Source organism: Stegostoma tigrinum, chromosome 2 (genome assembly GCF_030684315.1).
Source record: "Stegostoma tigrinum isolate sSteTig4 chromosome 2, sSteTig4.hap1, whole genome shotgun sequence".
Lineage (NCBI taxonomy): Eukaryota > Metazoa > Chordata > Chondrichthyes > Orectolobiformes > Stegostomatidae > Stegostoma > Stegostoma tigrinum.
In genome coordinates this window covers 90,738,647-90,765,097 of record NC_081355.1, presented here as the reverse complement: position 1 = coordinate 90,765,097, position 26,451 = coordinate 90,738,647, and the positions used below count along the sequence as shown (strand labels likewise).

General features: G+C 40.2%; 1 protein-coding gene across 4 annotated transcripts in view; it reads left to right on the top strand.

The window, feature by feature from the left end:
- Window positions 1-26,451, top strand: part of galnt1 (UDP-N-acetyl-alpha-D-galactosamine:polypeptide N-acetylgalactosaminyltransferase 1) — a 119,036-nt gene that overhangs the window by 30,231 nt on the left and 62,354 nt on the right. For 3 of the 4 annotated variants that reach the window (XM_048558321.2, XM_048558304.2, XM_048558331.2), the window contains exon 2: window positions 21,636-21,845. In XM_048558321.2, the coding sequence (XP_048414278.1) occupies window positions 21,707-21,845 (139 nt within the window). In that variant the 5' untranslated portion in view covers window positions 21,636-21,706. The remainder of the gene's footprint in view (window positions 1-21,635; window positions 21,846-26,451) is intronic. The other variant, XM_048558312.2, reaches the window with a different exon arrangement.

Here is a 26,451-nt window from a genome sequence, read left to right as displayed (position 1 = left end):
ACGGACAGTAAACAAGACGAATATGATATACAGAATAGCATGCAGCAAGTGCAATAAACCTTACATTGGACAAACAGGAAGGAAACTGATGACCAGGATACACGATCACCAGCTGACAGTTAAAAGGCACAGCCAATATTCACTTGTCTCAATGCACATAGACAATGAGGGCCATCAGTTCGACTGGGAGAAGTAAACACCAGATGTGCAAAGGAATTTCTGGAAGCCTGGTTCTCAACGTGGACACACTTAACAAACACATAGATATAGACCCCTTATACAGACCGCTGCTAAAACAACAGAACTAGAAGTGACAAGACCATCCCATCAGAGGATCATATCAATCTGGAAGGAAGCTGATCACCACCAATTTGCTTCAATTAGCGGTCATGTTAATGATATGGCCCAGGATAATGAAACATCTGCATACCACATGACTAACGACTCAGCAAGCCAATGAACAATTGTAGCCAAAAATCCATTTCCATCTCTGCCCCAGCTCATCTGGTGCTGAAATTCTTGGCTGCACTTCTTATCTTAAGTTTCAAATATTGTAAAATTCTCCTGGTCAGCCTCCTATATAGAATAGAATAGAATCCCTTCAGTGGGGGAGCGGGCCATTCAACTCATTAAGTTCATCTTCTATTTTTGTAAATTTGATGTTGCCTAAAAATGTGCCCATATTCTAGCTGTATTGTCCCATTCATCCATTGTACCTTTGCTTTTGATTTGCATTGGGCCCTACCCATGGCTACATGTAGCATCCTCCATACCAACTCCTTTTTGGATAAATGGAGTGCTCCCTCCCATGTGAAGACCATTTGGGACACCCAAGACCCTGCATGGCAGGGTAGAATGCCATGAGGCTGAGGAAGTTGGGGATTTGCAGAAACACACTTTTACAGGAATATCCTCCTGCCAAAGGAAACAGCATGGAGGGAAATTCTGCAAGACTAATCAAGTTGTAGAACTGGAGTTCTTGGGAAATATCAGGTCCTCAGGCTGATTGAATTCCGATTGGAATCCACAGTACATAGCATTTGTGGTGTTGAAATGACAATCTGGTCTGAGTGCCATGGTCTTTCGGCTATGGATGGTATTGACTGCAAGCTCAACATGAACCTACAGCTGATGTACCTATTGTTAGAATGAATTTCGAGTCGGTTCTCCACCATCCAGCTTGCCCTTGAGTTAACCACCCCCAGCAGCACATTTCCCGGTCCTCAGTCGGCCATCAAAAGCCAAATTGTTGAAGGTGCGGTCTACAGTGTTTTGGAATCCTCGACATGCTGTCTTGTCTCTCCATATACCCACAGAAGGACCAGGTCCTTAGCCTGAAAAATGTGACTCCAAGCCTCTCCTTCCATCTTCTTCATTGTGAATTTCTGCCTCTTTGCCCCCTTCTTCCTCTCTTAACAGAAGAAATTGATATACTTTGCCCACATCCCATCAGAGCCACTATGCTTAATTCTTCAGGTGGCCCAAATGCAATGGAACTATTCCTGGAACCCCTTGTCCTCCTGCAGCAGATTTATTCAACTGCTGGCACGTGGTCCCCAACCAAGCATGGAATAGGGTATGTTCTGATCACAAGAGGCTGGTTCAAGCAATGAAGCTGCTGGAATGCAGGTAACTCGCCCATTTGAAAATGTAATGGTGGTAAGTTTCAGATTATCTGACTCCAAGTCTTGTGCAAGTAAAGGAGTTGGAATCAGTACAGGACCATTGCCAGATGTTGACCAGGTTGAAGGTCTTGATTAAGTACCTCTGCTCCCCTGAACTGAAGTCAAATGAAGCTGGGCACCACGAGGATCCTCACCTCCATGGTGCTATTGAAGTTTCACTTGAGAAAGTTGCACTTGCCCTCATCATTGGAGCTGAGGGGCACTTAATCAAAGATGTGTGTTTGCAGAGGCCTAACCAAATGACCATACATTCACTATGGGAAACACTATGCTCACTAAGCACACAGTGAGATGGAGCAAAATGGTTGACACCAGCTCCTTGACCTCAAAATTTCAAGGTGAAACTGGATCATTTGTCAATATCTTTGCCAAAGACTTCTTTCTTTGACTACTTATGACTCTTTTTGCACTTCCTATATTTTTCATGACTCCAGTGCAGGTACCTGCACCTTTTTTTTTCCTTTAGGTCATGGCTCATGTCAACTGTAGCCTCCCAGCCTGCCTTGATCCCTTGTAATTCATCTACCATAACGGCAGACTCCATCTCCCTGGTCCTGTGCTCATCCCTCGAATATCTGGATACCAAAGAAATCTGTGTCAGGCTCCTTTTATTGATTGCAGCTCCACCTTCAACACCATAATCACGACTAAACCCATCTCCAAACTCAGACCTAGACTCTGCTCCACCCTTTATAACTGGATTGTTGACTTCTTGACCCACAGACTGCAATCATTGAGAATAAATGACACCTCCACAATAACCCTCAATATTAGTGCCCTGCAAGGTTGCATATTCAGCCCCATACTACGCGCCCTATGCACTCATGAAGCTGTGGTCAAATTTCACCCTAACTCCATTTACGCGTTGACAGACATTACCAATATAGGCTGGATCTGAGAGACAGATTACAGTAAAAAGTGTTTGGTGGCAGGGTGTGAAGATAACAATCTCTCCATCAATGTCAAATAAATAAAGGAGCTGACCATTGACTTAGGAAGCAATGTGGAGGGCACGCCCCAATCTATATGAATACTGCTGAGGTGGTGATGGTTGAAAGCATCATGTTTCTAGGAGTGATGATCAACAATTTGTCCTGTCCAACCACACTGTGCTTTTCTTGACAATAGCATCAATAATGCCTCTACTTCCTCTAAATCTAAGGACGTATGGCATGTCTGTAAAGACTCTTAGCAATTTTTATAGATGCACCATAGAAAGCTTTCTATCTGGATGCATCGTGGCTTGGTTTGGCAACTGCTTTACTTGGGACCATAAGAAACTACAGCTGTGAACACAGTCCAGACCATCACTCAAGCCAGCCTTCCATCCATTGACTCCGTCTATACTTCTCCTTGCCTTGGGAAGGCAGCCAACATAATCAAGGATTCCTCCTGCCCTGGTTATAATCTCTTTCAACTTCCTCTTCCAGGCAGAAGGTACTAAAGCTTAAGCACACGTAACAACAGATTCAAGAGCAGCTTCTTCCCTAGTGTTATTAATCTTCTAAATAGACCTCCAAATTGTAAACTTAAATGTTGCCCTTGGTGCGGCTTCCCTGCAGCCATTTCTTTGTATTATTCTGTTCTGTTCTTTTGCCCCAATGCACTTTGTATGATATGATCTGCCTGTACTGGACACAAAACAAAACTTTTCACTCTACTTATGTACTTGTGACAATAATAAATCCAAGCAAAATTAATTCCCCAGGCTGTAAACCTTTTCTGTTAACTCATTTCTTTTAAAATCTCCCTCAAAACCAAAATTTTCCTGTCCTTGTCACATTAATAACGTACCCAATCTTGTTTAATCCCTCCTGTGAAGCATTATGAAAATTTTACTACATTGAATGTGCTTTAAAATGCAAGTGGGCGTTTATAAGCAGAGGAAATAAGCCAAATGAAAGAGTGCAACTGCAAGTCTAGGAACATTTATGAAGTATTCTGGTAGCAAAACGTATTGCTAACTTTAGTGGAGTGGAGGTGGCTAGGTCATAGCATCCACTTCAGCTGATAAATGGGAATTTTAAAAAATGTTTGGGACTACAGCGTCTTTTATTTTGTGGATGCAGCTAAGAGTAATCCATGAGTTTTGGAGGGAAAAAAAAACAAAACAATTGAAACATTAGGCAACAGTGTGACAGACAGGCAGAACAAATGTATGATGCAAGAGATGCAATGGATTGTACATAAATGTGCGCTTGAAAAATTTAGAAAACGGAAGAAAAGGTTTCCATTTACAGTGCCTTAATGCCTCATGTCCCAAAGTACTTGAAATGAAAGAAATACTTTGAATGTGTGGTCACTAGCATTGTTACTAGACTCTATATTATGAGATAATAAGTAGGTAATCTTTGGTTGTGTTGGTTAACTGTTAAAACCTGTGTGGGACATTAGGAGAACTTCCTCATTGCTGTTTAAGGAGCACATGTTCAGTGGACTGGTAAGTGGTATGATGCCTTCTCTTTAAAAAGCAGTAGGCCTTATCCGACAAATGCTAATGCTGTTTGATGCATCATCCGAGATGATCTATAACCCTTGGATTACCACCATCCTACCATAACCATCAGCCAGGAGGTGAATGGCGTTCAATGAAGAATGCCTGAGGTCGTGGTAGAAAAGCCATTGGATTTATCAAAAAACAGTGTTAGCCTGGTGAAGCTACGGTGCAGTACTACTTGCATGCCAGATAGCTGAGGCAGCATGCACTAGATAGGACTAAACAATCTCATAATTAATGGATCACATCAGAGATCTGCAGCCCTGTCACATTTCAATTGTGAACTGTGGTGGTCAATTAAACAGCTAACAGGAGGAGGAGACTGCACAAATATCTACACGTTCAACAATGGGAGAGCCCAGCATATCAGACCAAAGATGAGGCTGAAATATTTCAATCCATCTTTCAGTCTGAAATGCCAGTGAATGATTTATTAGCTTTTGGTCACCTCCTTAAGATCCCAGACACAACAAACACTAGTCTGCCAAGCTTATTCACCAAACGATACGAAATTAATAATGACCCTGCATTCTACACAGGCGTGGGTGCTTACCACATTGTGACAATAATGCTAAAGGCTAGTTATGCCCATAGCCAAGCTTTCTAGTTAATGTTGCAATACTGGCAACTTCCTGACAATTAGAAAAGCTTCCCAGGTATATCCTAGCCACATAAGGCAGGACAAATCCAATCTGGCTGATTACCACCTTACCAGTCCACTGATCATCAGTCACGTTATGGAATGCTATTAAGTGGCATTTGCTGAACAATAATTTGCTCGATGGTTGAGTTCTGCCAAATCCATTTGTTTTTCTTCCGTCTTGTTCGAGACACTGACAAAAGATCTGAACATCAGAAGTGAGGAGCAAATGACTGTTCTTCACATCACAGTTAGAGTCATAGATATCTACAGCACAGAAACAGACCCTTTTTGGTTCCACTTGTCCATGCCGGCCAGATATCCGATTATAAATATAGTCCTACTTGTCAGCATTTGGCCCATATCCCTCTTAAACCCTTATTATTCATATACCCATCCAGATTCCTTTTTTTTTTTTAAAAATGTTGTGATCATACCAGCCGTCACCACCTTTCTCCGGCAGCTCATTTTATAGATGCACCATCCTGTGCGGAAAAAGCTGCCCGTTAGGTCTCTTTTATATCTTTCCCCTCTCACCTTAAATTTATGTCCTCTAATTTTGAAATTCCCACTCCAGAAAAAAGCCGTTGCTGATTTACCCCATCCATGCTCCACGTGCTTATAAACTTCTATAAGGTCACCCTTTGGCCTCCAATGCTCCAGGGAAAATAGCCCCCGTCTATTCAGCCTCTCCCTATAGCTCAAATCTTGCCACCCTGGCAACATGCTCAAGTCTTTTCCAAACCCTTTCTAGTTTCATAATATACTTTCCACAGGAAGGAGACCAGAATTGTATGCAATACTTCCAATAGTGGCTGAACCCATGTCCTTTACAGCTGCATTATGACCTCCCAACTCCAATACTCAATGCACGGATCATTAAAGGCAAGTGTACCAAACACTACCTTCACTATCTTATTTACTTGTGACTCTGCTTTCAAGGAACTATAAACCTACACTCCAAGATCTTGCTTCGCAACATTGCCCAGGACCTTGCAATTAAGTGTAAAAGCCCTGTCCTGATTTGTCTTTCCAAAATGCAGTACCTCACATTTCTCTCAATTAAACTCCATCTGCCTCTCCTTGGTCCATTGGCCCGATCTGATCAAGATCCCATTGTACTCTGAGGTAACTTCCTTCGCTGTCCACTACACCTCCAATTTTACTGTCCTCTGCAAACGTACTAACCATACCTCCCTATTTTTACATCCATATCATTTATATAAATGACAAAAAGGAATGGACCCATCACTGATCCTTGTGGTGCACTGCTGATCACAGGCCTCCAGTCTGAAAAGCAACCCTCCACCACCATCCTCTCATCTACGTTTGAGCCAGTTCTGTTTCCAAATTACGAGTTCTCCCTGTATTCCATGTAATCTAACCTTGCTAACCAGTCTGCCATGAGGAACCTTGTTGAATGCCTTACTGAAGACCATCAAAATCACATCCACCACATTGCCTCCATCAATCCTCTGTTTCTTCTTCAAAAAACTCAATTAAGCTAATGAGACATGATTTCCCACACACAAAGCCATGTTGACTATTCCTAATCAGTCCTTGCCTTTCCAAATACACGTAAATCCTGTCCCTCAGGATTCCCTCTAACAACTTGACCGCCATTAATGCCTCACCAGCCTATATTCCCTGTCTTTTCCTTACCACCTTTCTTAAATGGTGGCACAACATTAGCCAACCTCCAGTCTTCTGGCACCTCACATGTAGCTATCAATGCAAATATCTCAGCAAGGTGCCCAGCAACCTCTTCCCTTGCTTCTCATAGAATTCCAGGGTACATCTGATCACGACCTGGGGATTTATCCATCTTTTGTGCTTTTTAAGACGTTCAACACCACTACCACCACCTCCACATCTGCCCCCAGTGAACTTTTGAAAGTTCTTGCCTAACACTCAAAATTGCCCGTTGTTCAATTTAGACTGGATCTAAAAGTTAAGTCCTATCTTTTCCATTACAATTTTAAAACTAATAGATTTATGGTCACAGGCCTCAAAATGCTCCCCCACTGACACCTCAGTCATCTGCCCTGTCTTATTTCTCCAAGAGTAGATCAAGTTTTGCACTTTCTGTAGTGTGCACATCTGCATACTGAATCAGAGAATTTTCTTCTGCACACTTAAATTCTTCTCCAGCCAAACCCTTAGCACTGGCAATCTCAGTCTGTTTGGATAATTAAAATCCCCTACCACAACTATCCTATTATTCTCACAGATAACTGTGACCTCCTTACATATTTGTTTCTTAATTTCCCGTTAGCTACTGAGGGGTCTATCGTACAATCCCAATAAGGTGATCATCCCGTTCTTATTTTTTTCAGTTCCACCCAAATAACTTCCCTGGATATATTCCCAGGAATATCCTCAAGTACAACAGTAATGTTATTCTTAATCAAAAACACCACTCCCCATCATAGAGGAATGTTGACGGTGAAGAAGAGTGGACCAGGGTGTCCCAGAGGAAACAGTCCCTGCGAAAGGCAGACAAAGGAGGGGCTCGGAATATGTGTCTGGTGGTGACCTCTTGCTGGAGGTGGTGGAAATGGCATCTGGTGATCTTCTTCATGTGGATGCTGGTGGGATGGTAGGTAAGGACAACGGGAACCTATCGCTGTTGCAGAAGGGAAGAGAAGGGGTGAGGGCAGAAGTGCAGGAGATGGGTCAGACCCGGTTGAGGGCCATATTGACAACGGAGCTGGGGAATTCTCGGTTGAGGAAGAAGGTGGATATTTTGGAGGCTCGCTTGTTGAAGTTGGCCTCGCCTGAACATATGCGATGGAGATGGAAGAACTGAAAGAATGGGACGGAGTCTTTGCAAAAAGCAGTGTGTGAGGATGTGGAAACTAGTGGCCAGTCTATCCCCAGAAATGGAAGCAGAGGTGTTGAGGAAGGGAAGGGAGGAGTCAAAGAGACCTGGTAAAAGTGAGGGCAGTGTGGAAAATGGAACCAAAATCAATGAACTTTTCCAATTCTGGATGAGAGGGGGAAGCAGCACCGATTATTATCAATATATTGGAGAAAGAATTGTGGGAGGGGGCCAAAAAAGGACTGGAACAAGGAATATTCCACACACCCACATGAAGAGACAGAGGAGTCGTAGGTGTAAATAGGACACAAACTTGCGCACAGTATTGGATTATGGTCGTTCCAATGCCTTGTATAATGAAGGCACATTGTCATTACTTTCTGAAGAAGGGCCCAGACTCTCAACATCAGCTATCCTGCTGCGCTGATGCAGCCTGGCCTGCTTTGATCATCCAGCTCTACACCTTGTTAATTCAGACTCCAGCATCGGCAGTTCCTACTATCCCTCATTACTTGTATGTTCAATTCTTTTGGGTATAAGGCATGGCTTTACTCCCTTCACTGACAGTGTGTACTATCTATATAAAATGCACTGCAGTAACTCCCAAGCTTCATTTTGATAACACTTTCCAAACCTTTGACCTCTACCAACTAGATGGAAATCAGCAGCAGATGCATGGGAACATCTTTCAAGCCATTTATCATCCTGAGCCAGAAGAATATGGTTGTTCCATTATTGTCACTGGTTCACCATCTTGCAACTCTCTCCATGTTATGACTTTTCCTATACAGCAAGGACTACAGTAGTTCAAGAAGACAGCTTATTGATGTGTTGGCACTTAGGGATTGAAAATAATTGCTGGCCTTCTCAGTGATGTCCACATCCCACAAATACTACCATTGAACTCACATTGATGTTCATGATGCATGCAGCTTCTGTTTCAATGTGCAGCTGGTTACCTTTCTATTAAAAGTAAGAAAGTGACAAATAGAACCCTTTCTCTTCAAGTGATGAAGGTTATATAATTTTTCATATCTTTCTGAACTTATTTTACTCATTTTATATTCATACAAAATTGGAATCTAGCCTTTGCAATGTTTCGGGAATGTAAAATAATTTATTTCTTTGGATCAACATGGCCCTACCATCTCCTGACATCAATGAATGAACTTAGAGTATTTGATTCTGATGTTAATCTGTGCAGTGCTGGGAAGATGTGAGATGCATCTATGCTTGAATTTAAATGTAAATAATAACTGATTTTGTGCATTGGGAAGTAATTTTTAAAGCTTTTTTTTCACTCTTGCAAGTACTTTGCTAAGAAGGAATCCTAGTTACACTTGCTTGGTCAAAAGCATCTTTGTAGAGAAGGTCAGTTAATGCAATTTTTTGATGATATCACTGATTGCATTCATCAGTCACTTTTAAAAACCACAAGAACTGCAGATGCTGTAAATCAGGAACAAAAACAGAAGTTGCTGGAAAAGCTCAGGTCTGGCAGCATCTGTGAAGAAAAATTCAGGATTAACGTTTCGTGTCTGGTGACCCTTCCTCAGAACTGATGGTAACTGGTAAAATGTTGGTTTATAAGCAGAAAATAGGGAGGGGTATGGGGTAAGGAGTAAACGATTTCTCAGAAGGAAGGGTCACCAGACCCGAAACATTAACTCTGAATTTTTTTCTTCAACAGATATTGCCAGACCTGCTGAGCTTTTCCAGCAACTTTCATTCTTGCACTAGTCACCTTTTATTTGTTTTGATAACAATGATTGTGTCCTTTTCAAATATTGATTGTAAGCTCTCTGTACGTTGAAGGTCGCCATTACTCTCTTCGCCTATTAACTAAAGGTGGGAAAAACACTGACTTTTAAATGAAATGTAATTACTGTAAGTTTTATTTGCTTCTAATTTAGTTTTATAATGTAACATGTATATTTTTATCCCTTGTATACATGGTTTTGTTTTTCAACTAACTGCTGTAACTATGTATGCTACTTGAAAGACTGTCTTTCAGACTGCCTGTCTAACTGCAAGGGTTGATGCTGGGTCCACTGTTGTTCATCATTTATGTAAAACAATTTGAATGACAACGTAGGAAGCATGGGTAGTAAGTCTGCTGCCTTATTGTCGTTTAAATAAATGATTTGGATGCCAATATGAAAGGAATGGTTAGTCAATTTGCAGATGACATCAAAATAGATGGTGTAGTGAACAATGAAGAAGGTTACCTCAATATAATGGTACCTTGATCAGATGGGCTGAAGAGCAGCAGATGGAATTTAATTTGGATAAATGTGAGGTGTTCCATTTGGTGTGATGAAGCAGGACAAGACTTATACAATTAATGGTTGCGCCTTGGAGGCTGTTGCCGAACCAAGAGACCACGGGTGCAGATTCAAAGTTCCTTCAAAGTGGAGTTGAAAGTAGGCAGGATGATGAAGGTGGCATTTGGCATGCTTGCCTTCATTGGTCAGAACATTGAATGAAGAAGTTGAGACATCGTGTTGCAACTCTACAAGACTTTGGTCAGGCCATGGAATATTGCATACAATTCTAGTTACCTTTCTATAGGAAGAACATTATTAAATTGGAAAGGATGCAGAAAAGATTTATGAGAATGTTGCCAAGACTGGAAGGTTTTAGTTCTAGGGAGAAGTCATATAGGCTGGGCCTCCTCCCTCCCCCAGAGCATCAGAGGCTGAGGGGTGACCTTTTATAGAGGTTTATAAAGTCATGAGGGTCATGGATAAAATGAATAGCCAAGGTCTTTTTCCTAGGGTGGCGGAGTCCAAAACTAGAAGGCATAGGTTTAAGGTCAGGGAAAAGATTTCTAAATGACCTAGGGGCAAGATTTTCAGTGTGGTGCATGTATGGACTGAGCTGCCAGAGTGGTGGTGGAAGCGATTTTTAAAAGACATCTGGATGGCTATGAGTAGGAAGCATTTAGTGAGACATGGGCCAAATGCTGGCAAATGGGACTGGTTCAAATTGAGATATCTGGTTGGCACAGAGGATCTGTGTTGTATGACTCTGTTTATCATTTTCTTGCCAGATTTGATTTCAGGAACTGGGAACGGTCCTCACATGACCAGAGCACTTGGTGCTAAATTCTCGATGCTAGATCACAACTTTGAATAACAATATCTTCTGATTGCTGCAGATAAGTCTTATCACAAAGGACAATATAATAGACCCTGTATTGGAGAACTACCACTAGCAATGCCCTCTTTGCAATGCCTTGTTCAAATATAACTTATTCCTGACTAAGGACTTGCAACAGACTAGTTTTAGACTTGATTACATAATTCTTATGTCATTTTTTGATAGCTAATCTTTTCAGCTCTGTTTGTTTATGAAAATAATCCTTTGGCTTTCTTTTGTACTCGCTCAAATTATAGATTTGACATTCCAAAAATACATGCAATACTCCAGATACTTGATACTAACTTGCTATTAACACATTACAAACCGTTTCAGCAACTTGCCAAGCAAACTCCCAAGATTTTTAATTCCATTAATTCACGATTTCCTTTCTTCTGGCTATTCTTGCAATTTTATACTTCAGTATGCTAGATTAAGTCCACTATTGCTCTTCATGATTTTTAGACTGCTTGGACATGGTTCTATCCTTTTGAAATAATTTATGTTAAGTATAGCAAGTAACTGTCCTTACATTGGACCATGTGACAAACCACTAAGAAATGGCTGTTACCGAAAAGTTTATCAAGCAACACAAGCTAATCTGCAAGATACATGGTAATGTAGGATCGTGTTCAATCCTGTATGAAATCTAGATCCACAATGTTCACCACCTCAATTTTGTCCAGTGGATCTATAATTGTCTCCCAGGTTTAACTGATTTAAGCATGACTAGTTCTATTTTAAAGCTAGGTCTGCCATCTCACAATAACTCTAATCCATCGAGATAGTCTTTTATACAGTCCTTCACACATTAAGGTGTTTTCCAATAAATTGAAGTATGGTTTGCAGGTAATTTTTATGTATCATCTAGGGCCTCTCTTTAACAGTGTCGTGCCTCACAGGAGTAGCACTGGAAAATTAACCCTGCTATTCCTGGAATCGTCACAGTTGCTTTTTTTGTGAGCTGGCCTTTATTGGTCAGTGCATTAAGTATAGGAGTTGGAAGGCCATGTTGTGGCAGTACAGGAAATTGGTTAGGCTACTTTTGGAACGTATATTCAGTTCCAATATCCCTGCTGTAGGAAAGATGTTGTGAAACTTGAAAGAGTTCAAGAAAGACTTACAAGGATGTTGCCAGGTTTGGAGGGTTAGAGCTACAGGGAGAGACTGAATAGGTTGGGGCTATTTACAATGGAGCGTCAAAGGCTGAGGGGTGACCTTTATAGAGGTTTATAGAATCACGAGGGGCAGGGATTGGGTGAATAGCCAAGGTCTTTTCCCTGGGGTGGAAGAATCTAAAACTAGAGGCCATAGTTTTAAGATGAGAGGGGAAAGATTTGAAAGAAACTTAAGGGCAACATTTTCATGCAGGATGATGCATGTATGGAATGAGCTGCCAAAGGAAGTGGTGGGGGCTAGTACAATTACGACATTATAAAAGACATCTGGATGGGCACATGAATAAGAAGGGTTTAATAGGGATATGAGCTAAATGCTGGCAAATGGCACTACATTAATTTACCGTATCCGGTCAGCATGGACAAGTTGAATGGAAGGATCCATTTCCATGCTGTACAGCTCTGACTCCGGAAGTTAGATTTTGTAAAAGTACGCTCAATTCTCTGACATTTTAACCTGCCTTTCGACCCGTTAATGGAGAACACAGGCCAGTTTTCTGTGTTCAACAAAAATTACTATTTATTACAAAGAACTAGGTTCAAATAATTGATAATCAATAATGAATAACTGATCGGCAACTCGTTCTGCTGGTTAAAATTTTAACCCCTTTTGAAAACTGTCCCCTACACATGTTGATACAAAAGAATGGTGTTTATTGGAGATAGAAAGTGGGAAGGCTGTATTCTGTTGTTCAACTAAAGCTCTTCTGTTACTTGAATTAATCACATAATTGTCGGCAGTCAAAAGGCTGTTGTCATTGGTCTATGGAGTAGTAATCAGTTGCTAGTCACCAGCTGAATCTCACGTTTTATGCACCAATGCTGCCAGTCCAGCTTCAATTAAATTTCTCCCACTATTTGAACAAGCAACAGCATAACTAGCCCTTGCAATAAATGCTGGGAACTTGCTTTTTTTTAAAAAAAATGCAGCATCCCCTTCCCCAATCCTTTGGTTTTTTTAAACAGTCCCTTTTCCATGTTAGCCCACAATCAAAATAAATAGAAAAATGTAAAGATATGGTTTTTACAAAAGCAGTTTTCACTTTCCAGTTCTCTGAAGTCTATTGTACACAAAAAAATATTGAAGGGGGATGCTCCAGCCTCTTGAAATGTTAACTTTGATTTCTCTCCACAGATGCTGCTGGACCTGCTAAGATTTTACAGGGATTCTGTTTTCATTTCAGCTATTGAGCATCTGCATTCTTTTGGTTTTTTGGCATGAATTCTTATGTTTGTTTTGAATTTGGCATTCTTGCATTTGTTTTGCTGAGAACTGGTTCAACAGCATGTCGCTTTTCAGCAATATTTAAGTTCTATGCCACCAAATTGCCATTTTGTTTTTCACTTCAAGACTTCAAGAACTACTTGTTTTGGAACTCTGTGGGCTTTTAATATCAAGTCAAGATTGCTTTGTTTAGTATAAAATAGAATGGGATCCTTTGGCTTGTCCACAGGCTTAGAATACTGTCTATTCATGTCTCTCTGACCTAGATTTCGTTCGCACCATATTAAATGGATGAAGTTTCATACTCTGCCAGCAGTGAAGATCTAGCATGATATGAGCTAGGCAAATGTAGTTCGGTTCCAAAGAAATAAAATGATGCAGTATCTGAGGAAAGGCAGTTTTGAGTGAAATAAAAACGTGTGTGAATACATATACAATTCACTACTCTGTTCTTAATTTATCTTAATTCATATTTGAAGAACAAAATAGAACTTTTCCTGTGGGTGTAATTGACGTGTAACTGTGTGACTCTGATGCATAAACTGGAAGAACACTTCAAACGGTCAATTATGTGAATTTGCTGATTTTAACATTTAAATATAAGTTCAAATGCAAGCTTTTAAGCAGCTCTTGCTGTGGACTTTCACATCTTACTTGTGTTACAAAGCATTTATTTTCCTGTATGCAGTGATACATGTTCTTGTTTACTAAGCTCCAACAGTACATGATCTTGACGGAGGCAGTAGATGAGGTGACTGTAATTGATATTGATATGGACCTTCCAGAAGGTGTTTGACAAAGTACACGTAACAAGTTATTAACAAGATTAAAGCAGATTGTCTTGAGGCAACAATAACATCAGCTGGATATTGAGTATTGTTTTGAGCACTGCATTTTAGGCAGGTATCCAGGCTGTGCAGAGGTGCTAATTAGACATTCACTGTAGTAGTATTTCTGGATTTCAGTTACATGAAGGAAAGCTGGCGTTGTATGTTTTAAATTGAGAAAATTTGAGAGGTGTTCAAAGTCATCAGTGGCTTTAATAAAGAAGGAAGGGAAAAGTTTTTTTTTCCCCTGTGATAGAAGGGCACAAATCAGGGGAGATAAGTGGCACAGTGGTTAGCACTTCTGCCTCAGCACCAGGGACCTGGGTTTGATTCCAGCCTCGGGCGGCTGTCTGTGTGGAGTTTGCACATCCTTCCTGTGTCTGCGTGGGTTTCATTTGGGTGCTCCAGTTTCCTCCCACAGTCTAAAGATGTGCAGGTTAGGTTGATTGGCCATACTAAATTGCCTGTAGTGTTCAGGGGGTTCTGGATTAGGTGGGTTATAGGAGGATGGGTCTGGGTGGGATGCTCTGAGGTTTGGTGTGGACTTGTTGGACCGCAGGGTCTATTTCCACACCGTAGGGATTCTATGGTAATTTCATGTTTGGCAAAGGAACCAAAGGCAGCATGGGAATTTTTAATGAAGTGAGTTGTGGTGTATAATTCACTGTCTCATATGGAGTGGTGGAAGCAGATTCATTTAATCCTTTTTGGGGGTGGGGGAATATTTAAAAGGATAGTGGGGTAGATGGAAATAGTAGGATTAATTGGACGCACTGAAGCACTGGCTAAATGTCTACCACTTGTGTTGTTTCATTTTGGGATTCCAAGTAAACGAGAAAGGAATGAGAGGGAGATCATGTGAAAGATAACATTGACCTGGACCAGTCAAGCCTGACTCTGTCCCTTGGTGTTAGACCCCTCAGCAAGGGAAACAACATTAAATTTGAATTAAATTATCTTTAATTTGTTTCTGTGTTTCTCCTTATGTTATATCCCAAAGTTGTTGTTGGTGAATACTCACTGTCCTTGGTTTTGCTTACTGCTCTAACTATAAGTAGTAAATAAACTACTCTCACCCATCCTGCAGTACTTGCTGATCGTTCAAGAGGAGTATCCTCCCAAATACACCACTTATTGTCCTCATCTGTCCTTAACATCAGTGATGGAGTACAGATTTATCAATCATCTATCCAAGCATACACTAGGAGAGCATCATTGCTAACTGAGGTGAGACCGAGAAATGCAACATTCATAAACCATTCTGGTCAGATATTCCAGAGGTAGTAGGAACTGCAGATGCTGGACAATTTGTGATAACAAGGTGTAGAGCTGTATGAACACAGCAGGCCAAGCAGCATCATAGGAGCAGGAAAGCTTAACATTTCGATCTAGACTCTTCTTCAGAAATTCTTCTTCAAAAGGGTCCAGGCCCGAAATGTCAAGCTTTCCTCTGCAATGATGCTGCTTGGCCTGCTGTGTTCATCCAGATCCACACGTTGTTATCTCTGGCCACATGTTCCTCCTCTTTAGCCAAATTCTAATCTTCCTTCCTACAAATATAAGCAGATGTTTATTCAGTGCCATGGCTTAGTGTTTCTAATGTCTCCTTTGCCCAATCAAGGCTCAATTAATCTTTACCTAGCCTTACATTGTTTTGATACATTGTTTATTAATGTCTGTCCGTCTCTGTGTCCAAATCTCTCTCGGTCCAAAGCACCTCTACAGTGTTCTGTTTGATTTTGAACAAGGTCTACCTACAGTTTCCTGCTGACACTGGCCTTCTTATGGTGTACAAGGTTCACCTGGGGAATTGTTGACTGCTTGAGAAGAATAACTATTTAATCCCTGCATCTCAGCTACTTCCAACAGTTGCATAAGATGATTATGAGGATGGGTCAGCAAAAGCCTGTTCAGAGGTGGATTTTAAGCAGCATCCTAAACAGGAGAAGCAAAGTTGGAAAGGTCTAGGGAGATAATATCAGTGCTTAACACATAAGCAACTCAAAGTGTGGTTCTCATGATAGACCAATTTTAAAATTAGGAAATGTGCGAAAGGCCAGAACTGGTGAAACATCCATCGAAAGAAGGGTTACAAGTTATTGGAATTTACAACAGTACGGAGGAGTGAAAGTTATTCTCAAAATGAGGAGAATACAATGTTCAATTTGTTCCTGAATGGGGGATTTATTGCATTATCATTGAGCATGGGAGGTGATACGTGTTGGGATAAGGACAGTAGAGTTCAATTTTTAGTGTGGAAGGTGGAAAGCTAGCCATGAAAGCATTAAAATTGTCAAAACCATAGCTAATAAAGGAATGGATGAGCATTAGATAAGCTGAGACAGATGCAAAATCAGCCATTCTAGATAGCTTGAAGTGATTGCAAGATCCTCCAATTCAGAAGGTAGGAGCTGAAAACAACAAATGCTGGTGATCACAGAGGATCGGACAGCATCCATGGAGAGAGAGCAAGCAAATATTTTGAGTCTAGATGAATCATCATCTGCTGTGATTGCCAGCGTTTGTTGTTTTCAGTACAGATTCCAGTGTCTGCAGTTATTTACTCCTACAAGGTAGGAGCTGGTGCCTAGGAAATAGAGTTTATGGTGCGTTTGAGGACCTATGGCTTTGATCTTCCAAATATTTAAAAAGTTCTGTTAAATGGTTTTGCAGTGCTGATTATGCAAGACCTGCCTGTTTATGAAAATTTCATTGTTGCATAGCACCATTCAGTGTAAATAATTGGGTGTCATGAGCATTTGAAGTAATTTTGTGAACTGTCTGCTTTCAGTATGTGTTTATATTTGGGTACAGTGGTTATAATACAATATCTGTAATCCAGCAACCTGGCTTAACAATCTAAAGAGCAAGTAAAATCCAAGCATGCATTTATAGAATATATTCAAATTCTCAAAAAAATGTCTGGTATCAATGAAAGGTTTGACTGGAGAATTGTTCACAGCTGGAGATGAATAACTAATTTGTTGTACAAACCCAACTGGTTCAATAATGTTTATCAGAGGCAAACTATCCACCTTTCACAGTATAGCCTATTTGTTGCTTCAATCTCAATCTGATGTAGTTGGATCTTAGCTGCTCCTTGAGACCTAGTAAGCCACCTAGTTTTGTCAAACCATGTCCAGTGGCTCTAGAAGAAGCCCCTCACTGTAAAAAGACAACTAAAACAACTTTGACAAGTCTATTCATGCTCCAAGAATTATTTTTAAAAGTCTGTTTATTTTTTAATCGAATCTGTGCCCATCCAAGAGACAAAAACACATTGCCGTAGTATTTTAATTGTTCAAACCAACATTCTTTTCATCGCTGTCAAACTCGAATTGTCTGGTCAATCATGTTTTTGGCACCTTGATACCAAGCAAATTGTCTACCAAGGTTGCCTACACTTCAAAAACAAAAACTTCCATGAGCAGAAACTAAGGGTAATTAATCTTTGTCAATTTAGTATTATTGACATGTAAATATACTTGGACGCTTATTTTTAAGTGCTGTGCTTTCCAGTTGAGTAGTTAAGTACAGTTAATCATGGTGCTACAATGGATTTGTTTGGCAGTGAATTCAGATTGGATTAAATTGTTTTTTGAACACTTTTTACTTAGGCAATTTTAACTGGTTAGGTTTGAAAATACGAAAATGACAGTCTGCACTCGCTCATGCCCTTGTACTGCATGTTTCTGAGGTGTCCCCTCATTCTTTAAAATGCCAGTAAAGCAGTAGTCCTGCACTCCCAGGAGTCAGCCTAGTGAACCTTTATTGTACTCCCTTCGTGGCCAGAACATCCATCCTCCAGTAAGAAGACCAATAATACTCCAGGTGCAGTCTTACCAAAGCTCTATAAGATTGCAGCAAAATGTCCTTGCTCCTGTACTTGAAGCCTCTAGGTGTGAAGGTCAACATAGCATTGCACCTGCTGTCCAAGGATACCCAAGTGTGATTGCACGTCCTCCTTTCCCAATCTGTCACCATTCAGATAATCTGTTTTTGCTACCAAAGTAAATAATCTCACATTTATCTACATTATACTTCATTTGCCATGCTTTTGCCCACTTGTTTAACTTGTCCAAATCACTTTGAAGCATCTCTGTGTTGTCCACAGCTAGATCTCCACCTAGCTTTGTCTTTAGCAAATTTGGAGATACTACATTTAGTTCCCTCATCTAAATTGTTACACTTTTGTAAATAACTGGGGTTCAGGCTCTGGACCCTGCAGTACTCCACTGGTCCCTGACTGTGTTGCTGAGAAAAAGATCAGTTTATTCCTACTTAGTTTCTTGTCTACCACCAATTCTCTATCCACGTCCCAAATCCATTCACTTTAATTTTTAGGAGGCTTTCAATAACAAGCCACTTATTAGCATGTAAAATTAAAGTAAGCCATGTTGACTGGCCCCCACCCCCATGCCCATCCAACTCTTTTTATTCATTCGTGGAACAAGGGCTGACTGGAGAGTAGTTTATTGCCCTTGAGGATGATAGTGAGCTGCCTTCTTGAACCGCTGCAGTCCATTTTGTAGAATGAATCTCAATGCTGTCGGGGGGGATATTTCAGTATTTTGACTCCATGTCAGTGAGAGAATGGCAATTATATTGCCAAGTCAAGATGGTGAGTGCTTTGGAGGGGAACTTGTATGTGGTGGTGTTCCAATGCCCTTGCCCTTCTAGGTGGAAGTGGTTGTGGGCTTAGAAGCTGCTGTATATGGATGTTTTGGCGAATTTCTGCATCACATAGTGTACACTGCTGCCACTGAGCATTGGTGCTGGAGGGACTGGATGTGTGTGGAAGCTCTCCTACATTCTCTCAAGATTCCAGTAGAATTGTCAAGCATAATTTCCCTTTTGTAAATCCATGCAGACTTTGTCTGATCCTTTCACTTTTTTAAGTGCTGTGCTAAAATTATTTTTATAATGGACCCTAGCATTTTTCCCACCACCTACATCAGGCCTCGTGGCCTATAATTCCCTGTTTTCTCTGTGCCTCCTTTTTCCAAATAGCAGGGTTACACAGCTATCAGCCTTCAGTCTTTTGAATTTCCCCAATGCCATTTCACTTTTAATGTAATTTCCTTCAATTCCTCCCTCTCACTAGGCCCTATGTTTCCCAGCACTTTTGGAGTGTTACTTGGTATTTGCCTTTCTGAAGACAGATCAAAGGATGTACATAATTGATCTGCCATCTCTTTGTACCTCATTATTACTTCCTCGTTTCTGACTGTGAGAGACATACTTTCTCTTCACACACCTACTGAAGCTTTTATGATCAGAGATAATGGGAACTGCAGATGCTGGAGAACCCAAGATAACAAAGTGTGAAGCTGGATGAACACAGCAGGCCAAGCAGCATCTCAGGAGCACAAAAGCTGACGTTTCGGGCCTAGACCCGATCAGCTTATACGTTCCCTGCAAGTTTGCCCCGTCTTACCCTCTTAGTCAATCCCTTTGTCCTCCTTTTGCTGAAATCCAAAATCCAATCCTTGAATCTGCTTTAAATTGCCAATTTGCATGCCCCTTCCTTGAACCTGAGGTTATCCCTAATTTCCCTTGTTAGCCATAGTTGAGCCACCTTTTCTGAGCCAGTCAAGAATGAACAAGTACTACAGTTAATAATTTTAAAAGGGAAAGTAAGTTGCATAAAGAATTGGTCAAGTAGCACTAGAGTGAGAAATAGTAAAGAGCAAAGTGGGTTCTGATTAAGGGGAAATGCAATAAAGACTAATTTGTTTTGACTGTGCATTTACATGAATGCACAGAGGGTGATAAATGAAGTTAATGAGCTGCAGATGTGTCCAGTGATATAGAAATGCACAGTATGGTGTCACAAGACTAGACTAAAAAGAGTTAAATTTTCTTGAATGTAAGGTGTAAAACATGGGCTAAGAATTAATGAGGGGTTACAGTATTAATTTTAAGGTTTACAGTAATGGAAAAATGGGGAATTCAGTTAGCTCAGTTGGCTGGACAACTAGTTTGCAATGCAGAGTGATGCCAACAGCGTGAGTTCAATTCCTGCATTAACTGAGGTTATCATGTGAACTCTGCATCTCAACCTTCCCCTCATCTGAGGCATGGTAGCCTTCAGGCTAAATCACCACCAGTTATTCCCCTCTCCATTGAGAGCATTGGTAAGTCTATAGCAACTTTACCTCCTTCGGAGAGAGAGAGAATGCCTTAAAGTCAAGGACAGAGTCTATCTAGTTAAAGCTAAGAAATAATAGATGTACTAACGCCCTTTTGTGTTCTGTTAGCCACCAGTTTGTAGGAAAATTAGAACATTGCAATTCTGTTATTCTTACACATGCTTTCTTCAGTTTTTTTTAAAAAATCTATTATTGAACGTAATCAATCAAGCCAAATAGTTTGTTCAGAGGTTTGCAGGGAATATAGGAATTGTTTGCAAATGGAACATTGAATTTACTTAAGTGCCACTAATGATTTACATTAGTGTCAATTTTAGAATGCAGTCACAAAGTTCCTTTTATTAATTTATTGGAGAAATCGATTCACTAATTGTAATAACATCAAGCACCATCATCCAGCCTACAATTATATCTGCAAGATACTTTGCTGCTATAAATTTCTTGAAATGGCTAAGGGATTAAAAGTGAGACATTGCTATAAAATGGAGGATTGGAATATGAACAAGAAAATGACTGAAGTTAAGAAGAGAAAACATTTTGAATTGCACCAGTTGACAGTCAAGTTTAAAGAAAGACCACGTGATCTTGAAGTATGCTTTGAAATGGCAGTTAATCCCATGATCAATATGAATGGAGAGAAGGTGTTTGATCTGTGTTGGGTCATGGGCCTGATATTATAAAAATGTTGACATCACTAATCAGCCATTTGGACCTCCATAAAATGCTTTAGCTTTGACATTGCTTCAACATATCTGTTGTTGAAACCCTCATCCAAACATTCATTCCTTTAGACTAGTTTATTTCAATGCAATTCTGACCAGACAATCAACAGGCTATCTAGTGCAGACTTGATCAGTCAGAAATGTTCTGCCTATTGGTCATGGGTGATAGAAGCAAGCCTCTGAAGGTTGGAAGGTTTACAATCGGGATAGTATATACGTAGCATCTCCACCGTTTCATCTATGTAAATATACCATTTTCCATATTCAGCTATCAAATTAGAATTAAAAGGCAAAACACTGAAAACATGAAGCAAAATCTAAAATGTTAAAGCAGTGCATTGAAGAGAATCTGAAGAGGACACAAAATATTTTGAGTTGTCATCCTGTTTAAGAACTGAAGTGTTTCTGTACTCGTGAAAGAAATGCACAAACAAAAAAAAGACAAGTTCAAGTTACATTAGTAAATGCGTAGCTTACTTTGCTATCTTGATATAAGGAAATTTTTGCAAATTAGTATTCTACGTAGATTGTTTTTGTTCTTACTGCTAAATATAAATTTATATGAAATCAACTTTGTTTCCAGTTGAATAAGAAATTAAAAGGCACTCATTGTAAAGCTTCTGCTGCTTTTGCTTTTATAGTATTTGTAGTGAAGGGATTGGTTGTGTAGTCCTTGAGTTTATCTTCAGCTGAAATACATTGACCTATAATTAAGCTGCTCATTTATTGTTGTCTTTGTCTTCTTAGCAGTTGCTACGACTGTGCCATCCAACTGGTTACTGCATCCAATCCACTTCTGCACTATTTGAATCAATACCATGCGAAGGTTTGCATATTGTAAGGTGGTTTTAGCCACCTCATTGGTCTGGATGCTTCTGGATATGTTCCTACTGCTTTACTTCAGTGAATGTAACAAGTGTGAAGAAAAGAAAGAACGAGGCCTACCTGCTCGTGAAGGTAAGGAAAATCCCAGATAAAAGTGAGATATACTTTCTAAAAAAAGGCATGTGATGAAACTCTAAGTTAAGTCGAAATTGCATTTGTCTTGATTCCTAACAGTAGTATTGCTGACAGTGACTCCAGAAAGTAATCTGAGACCATCATTTACCAAGAATTTGTTCATGTCTTGGGCCAGACCGGAACCCCCTCAAAACATTTTAAAAAGGTAGACTAGACCCTTACTTTTTTTCCTTTAATTTATAGGCAAATATAAAGTGCAGTATTCCAGATGCAATTATGCTGGTCAAACTACTGAACGTTAAACAATACACAATTTCTTCAAACACTATATTGTTAAAGTACAACAAAAAAAGAACTTAGAATAACAACTCTATTGGAAGTCCTGACAGAAAATAATTAATTTGTAACAGGTTAATGTATCTGTTTCATTTATAGTAACATCCCACAAAGGCACCTTTCAGCAAAAAGGTAAATTCAGAAATCAGATTTTGTCTCTAACGCAATCCAGTAGTCTAGGAAGAGAAACTACTTTTGGCTATAGTCAAGAGAGGGGTAAAAAGCTTCCATTTCAGGCCCACGACAGCAACTGCTAAAAGCTATCTAAACATCCTTGATCTATGAGAGCTTGATCACACTCACTCAGTCTGCTTCTATTATTCCAACCTTTTTCTAGAAAAATCCCTAAGGTGCCTCAAGTTTTTTTTATCTCCTCATAGTCTGCTAGGTACCTGTCCCTCAATCTCCCTCTCTAAAAGAAACAAGGACAAAACACAAAATAAAAACCAAGAACAACTCTGGATGCTGCAAATCAGGAGCAAAAACTTAAGTTGCCAGAAAATCAGAGTTAATGTTTCGGGTCTCTTGACACTTCACCAGAACTGATGGCAGCTAGGAAAATATTGGTTTATATGTAGAAAATAGGGAGGGTAGTGGGGTCGGGAACAAATGATAGGATAAAGGATAGAGCCCAAAGAGAGAGTTGAGCGGTTGGATAGAGGAAGGAGTTGATAAAATCTGCATGGAGGGTGAATAGCTGTTAATGGGGATGTAGTGACTAATGATAGGTAGAGTGTAATGGCAGACTATGATAACAAGGCCTGGTTTGTGGGGTAGGGGGCTAGACAATGGGAGAGTTTAGGCCCTAAAATTATTGAACTCAATATTGAGACTCCAAGGCCTGCAAGATCCTCAAGCAGAAAACAAAGCGGTGTTCTTCCAGCTTGCACTGAGCCTTCGAAATGTCCACTTTCTTCCTCAACTGAGGATTCCCCAACACTGTTGTCGACAGGGCCCTCAACCAGGTCTGACCCATTTCCCACACTTCCAGCCTTACCCCCTGCCTTCCCTCCTGCAACAGCAATAAGGTTCCCCTTGTTCTTGCCTACCATCCCACCAGCATCCTCATCAAGAAGAACATTAGGGTCCGACGCAAAACATCGATCCTCAGATGCTATCTGACCTGCTGTACTTCTCCAGCTTCACATTTTTTTGACATTATCTACTTTTTAGTCTTCAGTACCTGGAAGTTTAATGGCGTTGGTTGCTCAGAGTTTTCCTGCATTTGGATTAAATATGTATTTGGCTCCATGTGCAAATGTTATGTCCTAGTGGTTAATATGGTGAAGGAAACGTTAAATTGATACAGTTGTGATTGTTTATTTCCCATTAATAGAGAAGTGACATTTTGATCCAATTAATGTAGTGATATTCAAAAGAAAGGGAAACAAAGCTAACTTTTCCTGAGATAACAGATTTTACCTATATATTAGCTTTCATTCTTTTGATGAATGAAAAGCTACCTTTGTCAATTGATATAAATTTTCTGATGGATGTAATTCTGAACTTTTGGGTGGAACCTTGGTGAGCTAGTCAGGAGTTTGTCTGCTGGCTGGAGAACCAGTAAGACACCTTTTGCCTCTTCCAAGGAAGAACAGGTAAATCACTTACAAATCACCCAATCATAAGTCCACCTGGGGCCCCTCATTCTCCCCCACCTCTTCCTTCCTTCCCCCCCCCCCCCCCCCCCCACACACCTCCCCCAGGAATTGACGCCCTCAGTGTGTGTAGAACAGCTGGCCAGTTAGAGGTACTATATGCCTAGCAGTGCCATGGAGGCGGCTAGGCTGCTGCCACAAGAACATCTTTAGACACACTCAGGATCACTGAGGATCCAAGGCAAGGTGGGAATGTTAACCTCAGACCCTTCTGTGCAGAACATTGTTATGCCACCACACTATCTAATTAAGTGTTTACTTGATGTTTTGCTGTTTACTGCTCATGTCCATCTGGAATCATTTTAAATATATTTAAATGGTTGAAAAGTAAACCAAATATTCTGACCCAAGGTATAAAGGTGAATAGTTAACTGAAGACCATTGTGCAGTGCATGGTAATAATAAAGAAAGTTAGGTTAATCTTGGGATGAATAGCCAAAATGTATTTACAAGTCTACCTCGATTAGAAGTGGCGAAGATTAAGCACAGAAGTGCAGTTGATACTCTTGGAAGAGTTCAAGACAATGAATGGATATTTTAGAGAATAAGGAATTCTGAGTTACCAAAGAGAAATAGTTTGTGCAGCGCTTCTCCAGTACACTCGGACTGTGTAGCAATTCCCTGGAAGAAGGCACTGCCCCAAGTGGCTACCTATACAGTCCATGCATCATTTTTGCAATCTCATAAATGAAAACCATGGTTGTGACACTGCCTGCCCTCCAGAATTGATTCTGATTTTCCAGCACTGCTATAGCAAAGAATTTCTCTTGTACTGCCTTTTGGGAACAACTGAATGCGTAGTAGAATACATCAGTAAGTTTTCCATTCATATTTTGAGAATTTCTAGAATTTGTCCCTTTTCCATTTGTAGTAATTTTGAAAAATTTTAGTCAGTACTAGTCTTATGTTATGCTTAATATATATGCTTAATATTATAAGCTAATGCCTTTTAAAGCATACTCTATTTCTTTCTCTATCATCAGGCTACTTTTGGCTGTTAATCAGAGGCAAATATTTTTCCCGAGTAAGCTTTTAATAGTCATATCTCTTCTGCTTTATTTTGTTTTAACAAGATGATAGGAGCATTTGCAGCCATTATCTTTTCACTGAAACAAAACTCATTGCCATGGAGAATGCACTAGTTAATGTCCCTACCAATCAGCACTGTCCTCTTACTCAGTCTCAATGTTTTTCCTTTTACATTGGTATTTCTTACAAATTATACTGACGACTGCGAGATGAAAAATCTTGACAGTTTTTACAGCAGTACTCCCGTTCTGTACTACTAAGCCTCTTTGTAAAATATGGAACATGCATTGCATAACAATGCAAACTTATCTTTGTGTAAACCAGTTCCATTTCTTTCAATACAGCATGTAGCTCACTGAGGTGCCTCGTCCAACGTCATTTGGATTTTATTGATAATATTAATTTCATTGTCAAGCATACAACACGAGGTTTTACATGGAAGGGTCTCAAACAGCAGCCTTTCCCCACTGAGCCTTTGTGGCAGCTGCTCCATGACTTAGTCTGTTCCTAAACACACTGTCCTGGACTTTCAATGTGTCAGTCATAGATAGCTCTCATTATAGACTGTCAGCAAGCAGTGCTTGATATTGATCTTGGAGTGATCCATGAAACGGTGTGCGAGAGTACTGTGTTGTATTGCTCAATGTGATGGTTGCAAATTTTAAGTATAATGAGTAGAAATGTTTTAATTGTGAGAAGCTGGAATGTGCAAGAGGTATAAAGAATATATTAAAAAAAAACTTGACAGTTTATGGATGGAGAGCTGCCAGCTCTCAATTTCAATGCCTCCAATCCTAAATTACAAAGGCCTGACGCTGATGAAAGACACGTCAAGAATGTGGTACAATATCTGAAGTGCTCCTAACAAGTTGTATGTAACGCATAAATTTTTTTTTATTGATCATAAGACTCTAGTGAGTGGAGTGATTGTGGCAAGCTGATTCCCCGATTTGTGCTAGCTGATAATGAAGAGCGTTGCCGGTCTCTGGCTGCCAGCTCTCAAGTTGTAAAGAGTGCTAAATCACAGAAGGGCCTGATGCTGACAAGTTGGACATTCTGATTCAAGGGGGCCTTCCCCAAAAGAAGTGACATCAGTTTGCCAACTCATTCAGCCAGTGGGCAAGACACCATCACTGATACTGGCTCCATAGGATGATGATGATGGTTTTAATCTTATGCAGCATCTTTTTTTAATGTTTTCATGAAAACTAATGGTTGATTTGCAAAACTCATTTGCCAACCTGTGGTTGGGGTATGTTTGACCAAAGGTGAATAAAACAGCAGCAAGGTTAACAGAATCAAGTAAGCTGTGAATAGGTTAAAGTTAAAGGAAACAGATGTCCCCAAGATATAAAATTTAAGAGCAGTAAAAACAAATTGCTGGAAAAACTCACAGGTTTGGCGGCATCTATGGAGAGAAAGCAGAGTTAACGTTTTGGGCTCAGTGACCCTCAGAACTAATGATAGCTGGGAAAAAGTTGTTTCTTAAGCAGAAGATGGGTATAAAGAATAAACGTTAGGTGGAGATAGAATCCAAAGAGAGAGAAGAACAGTTGGACATGCAAAGGAGTGGATAACGA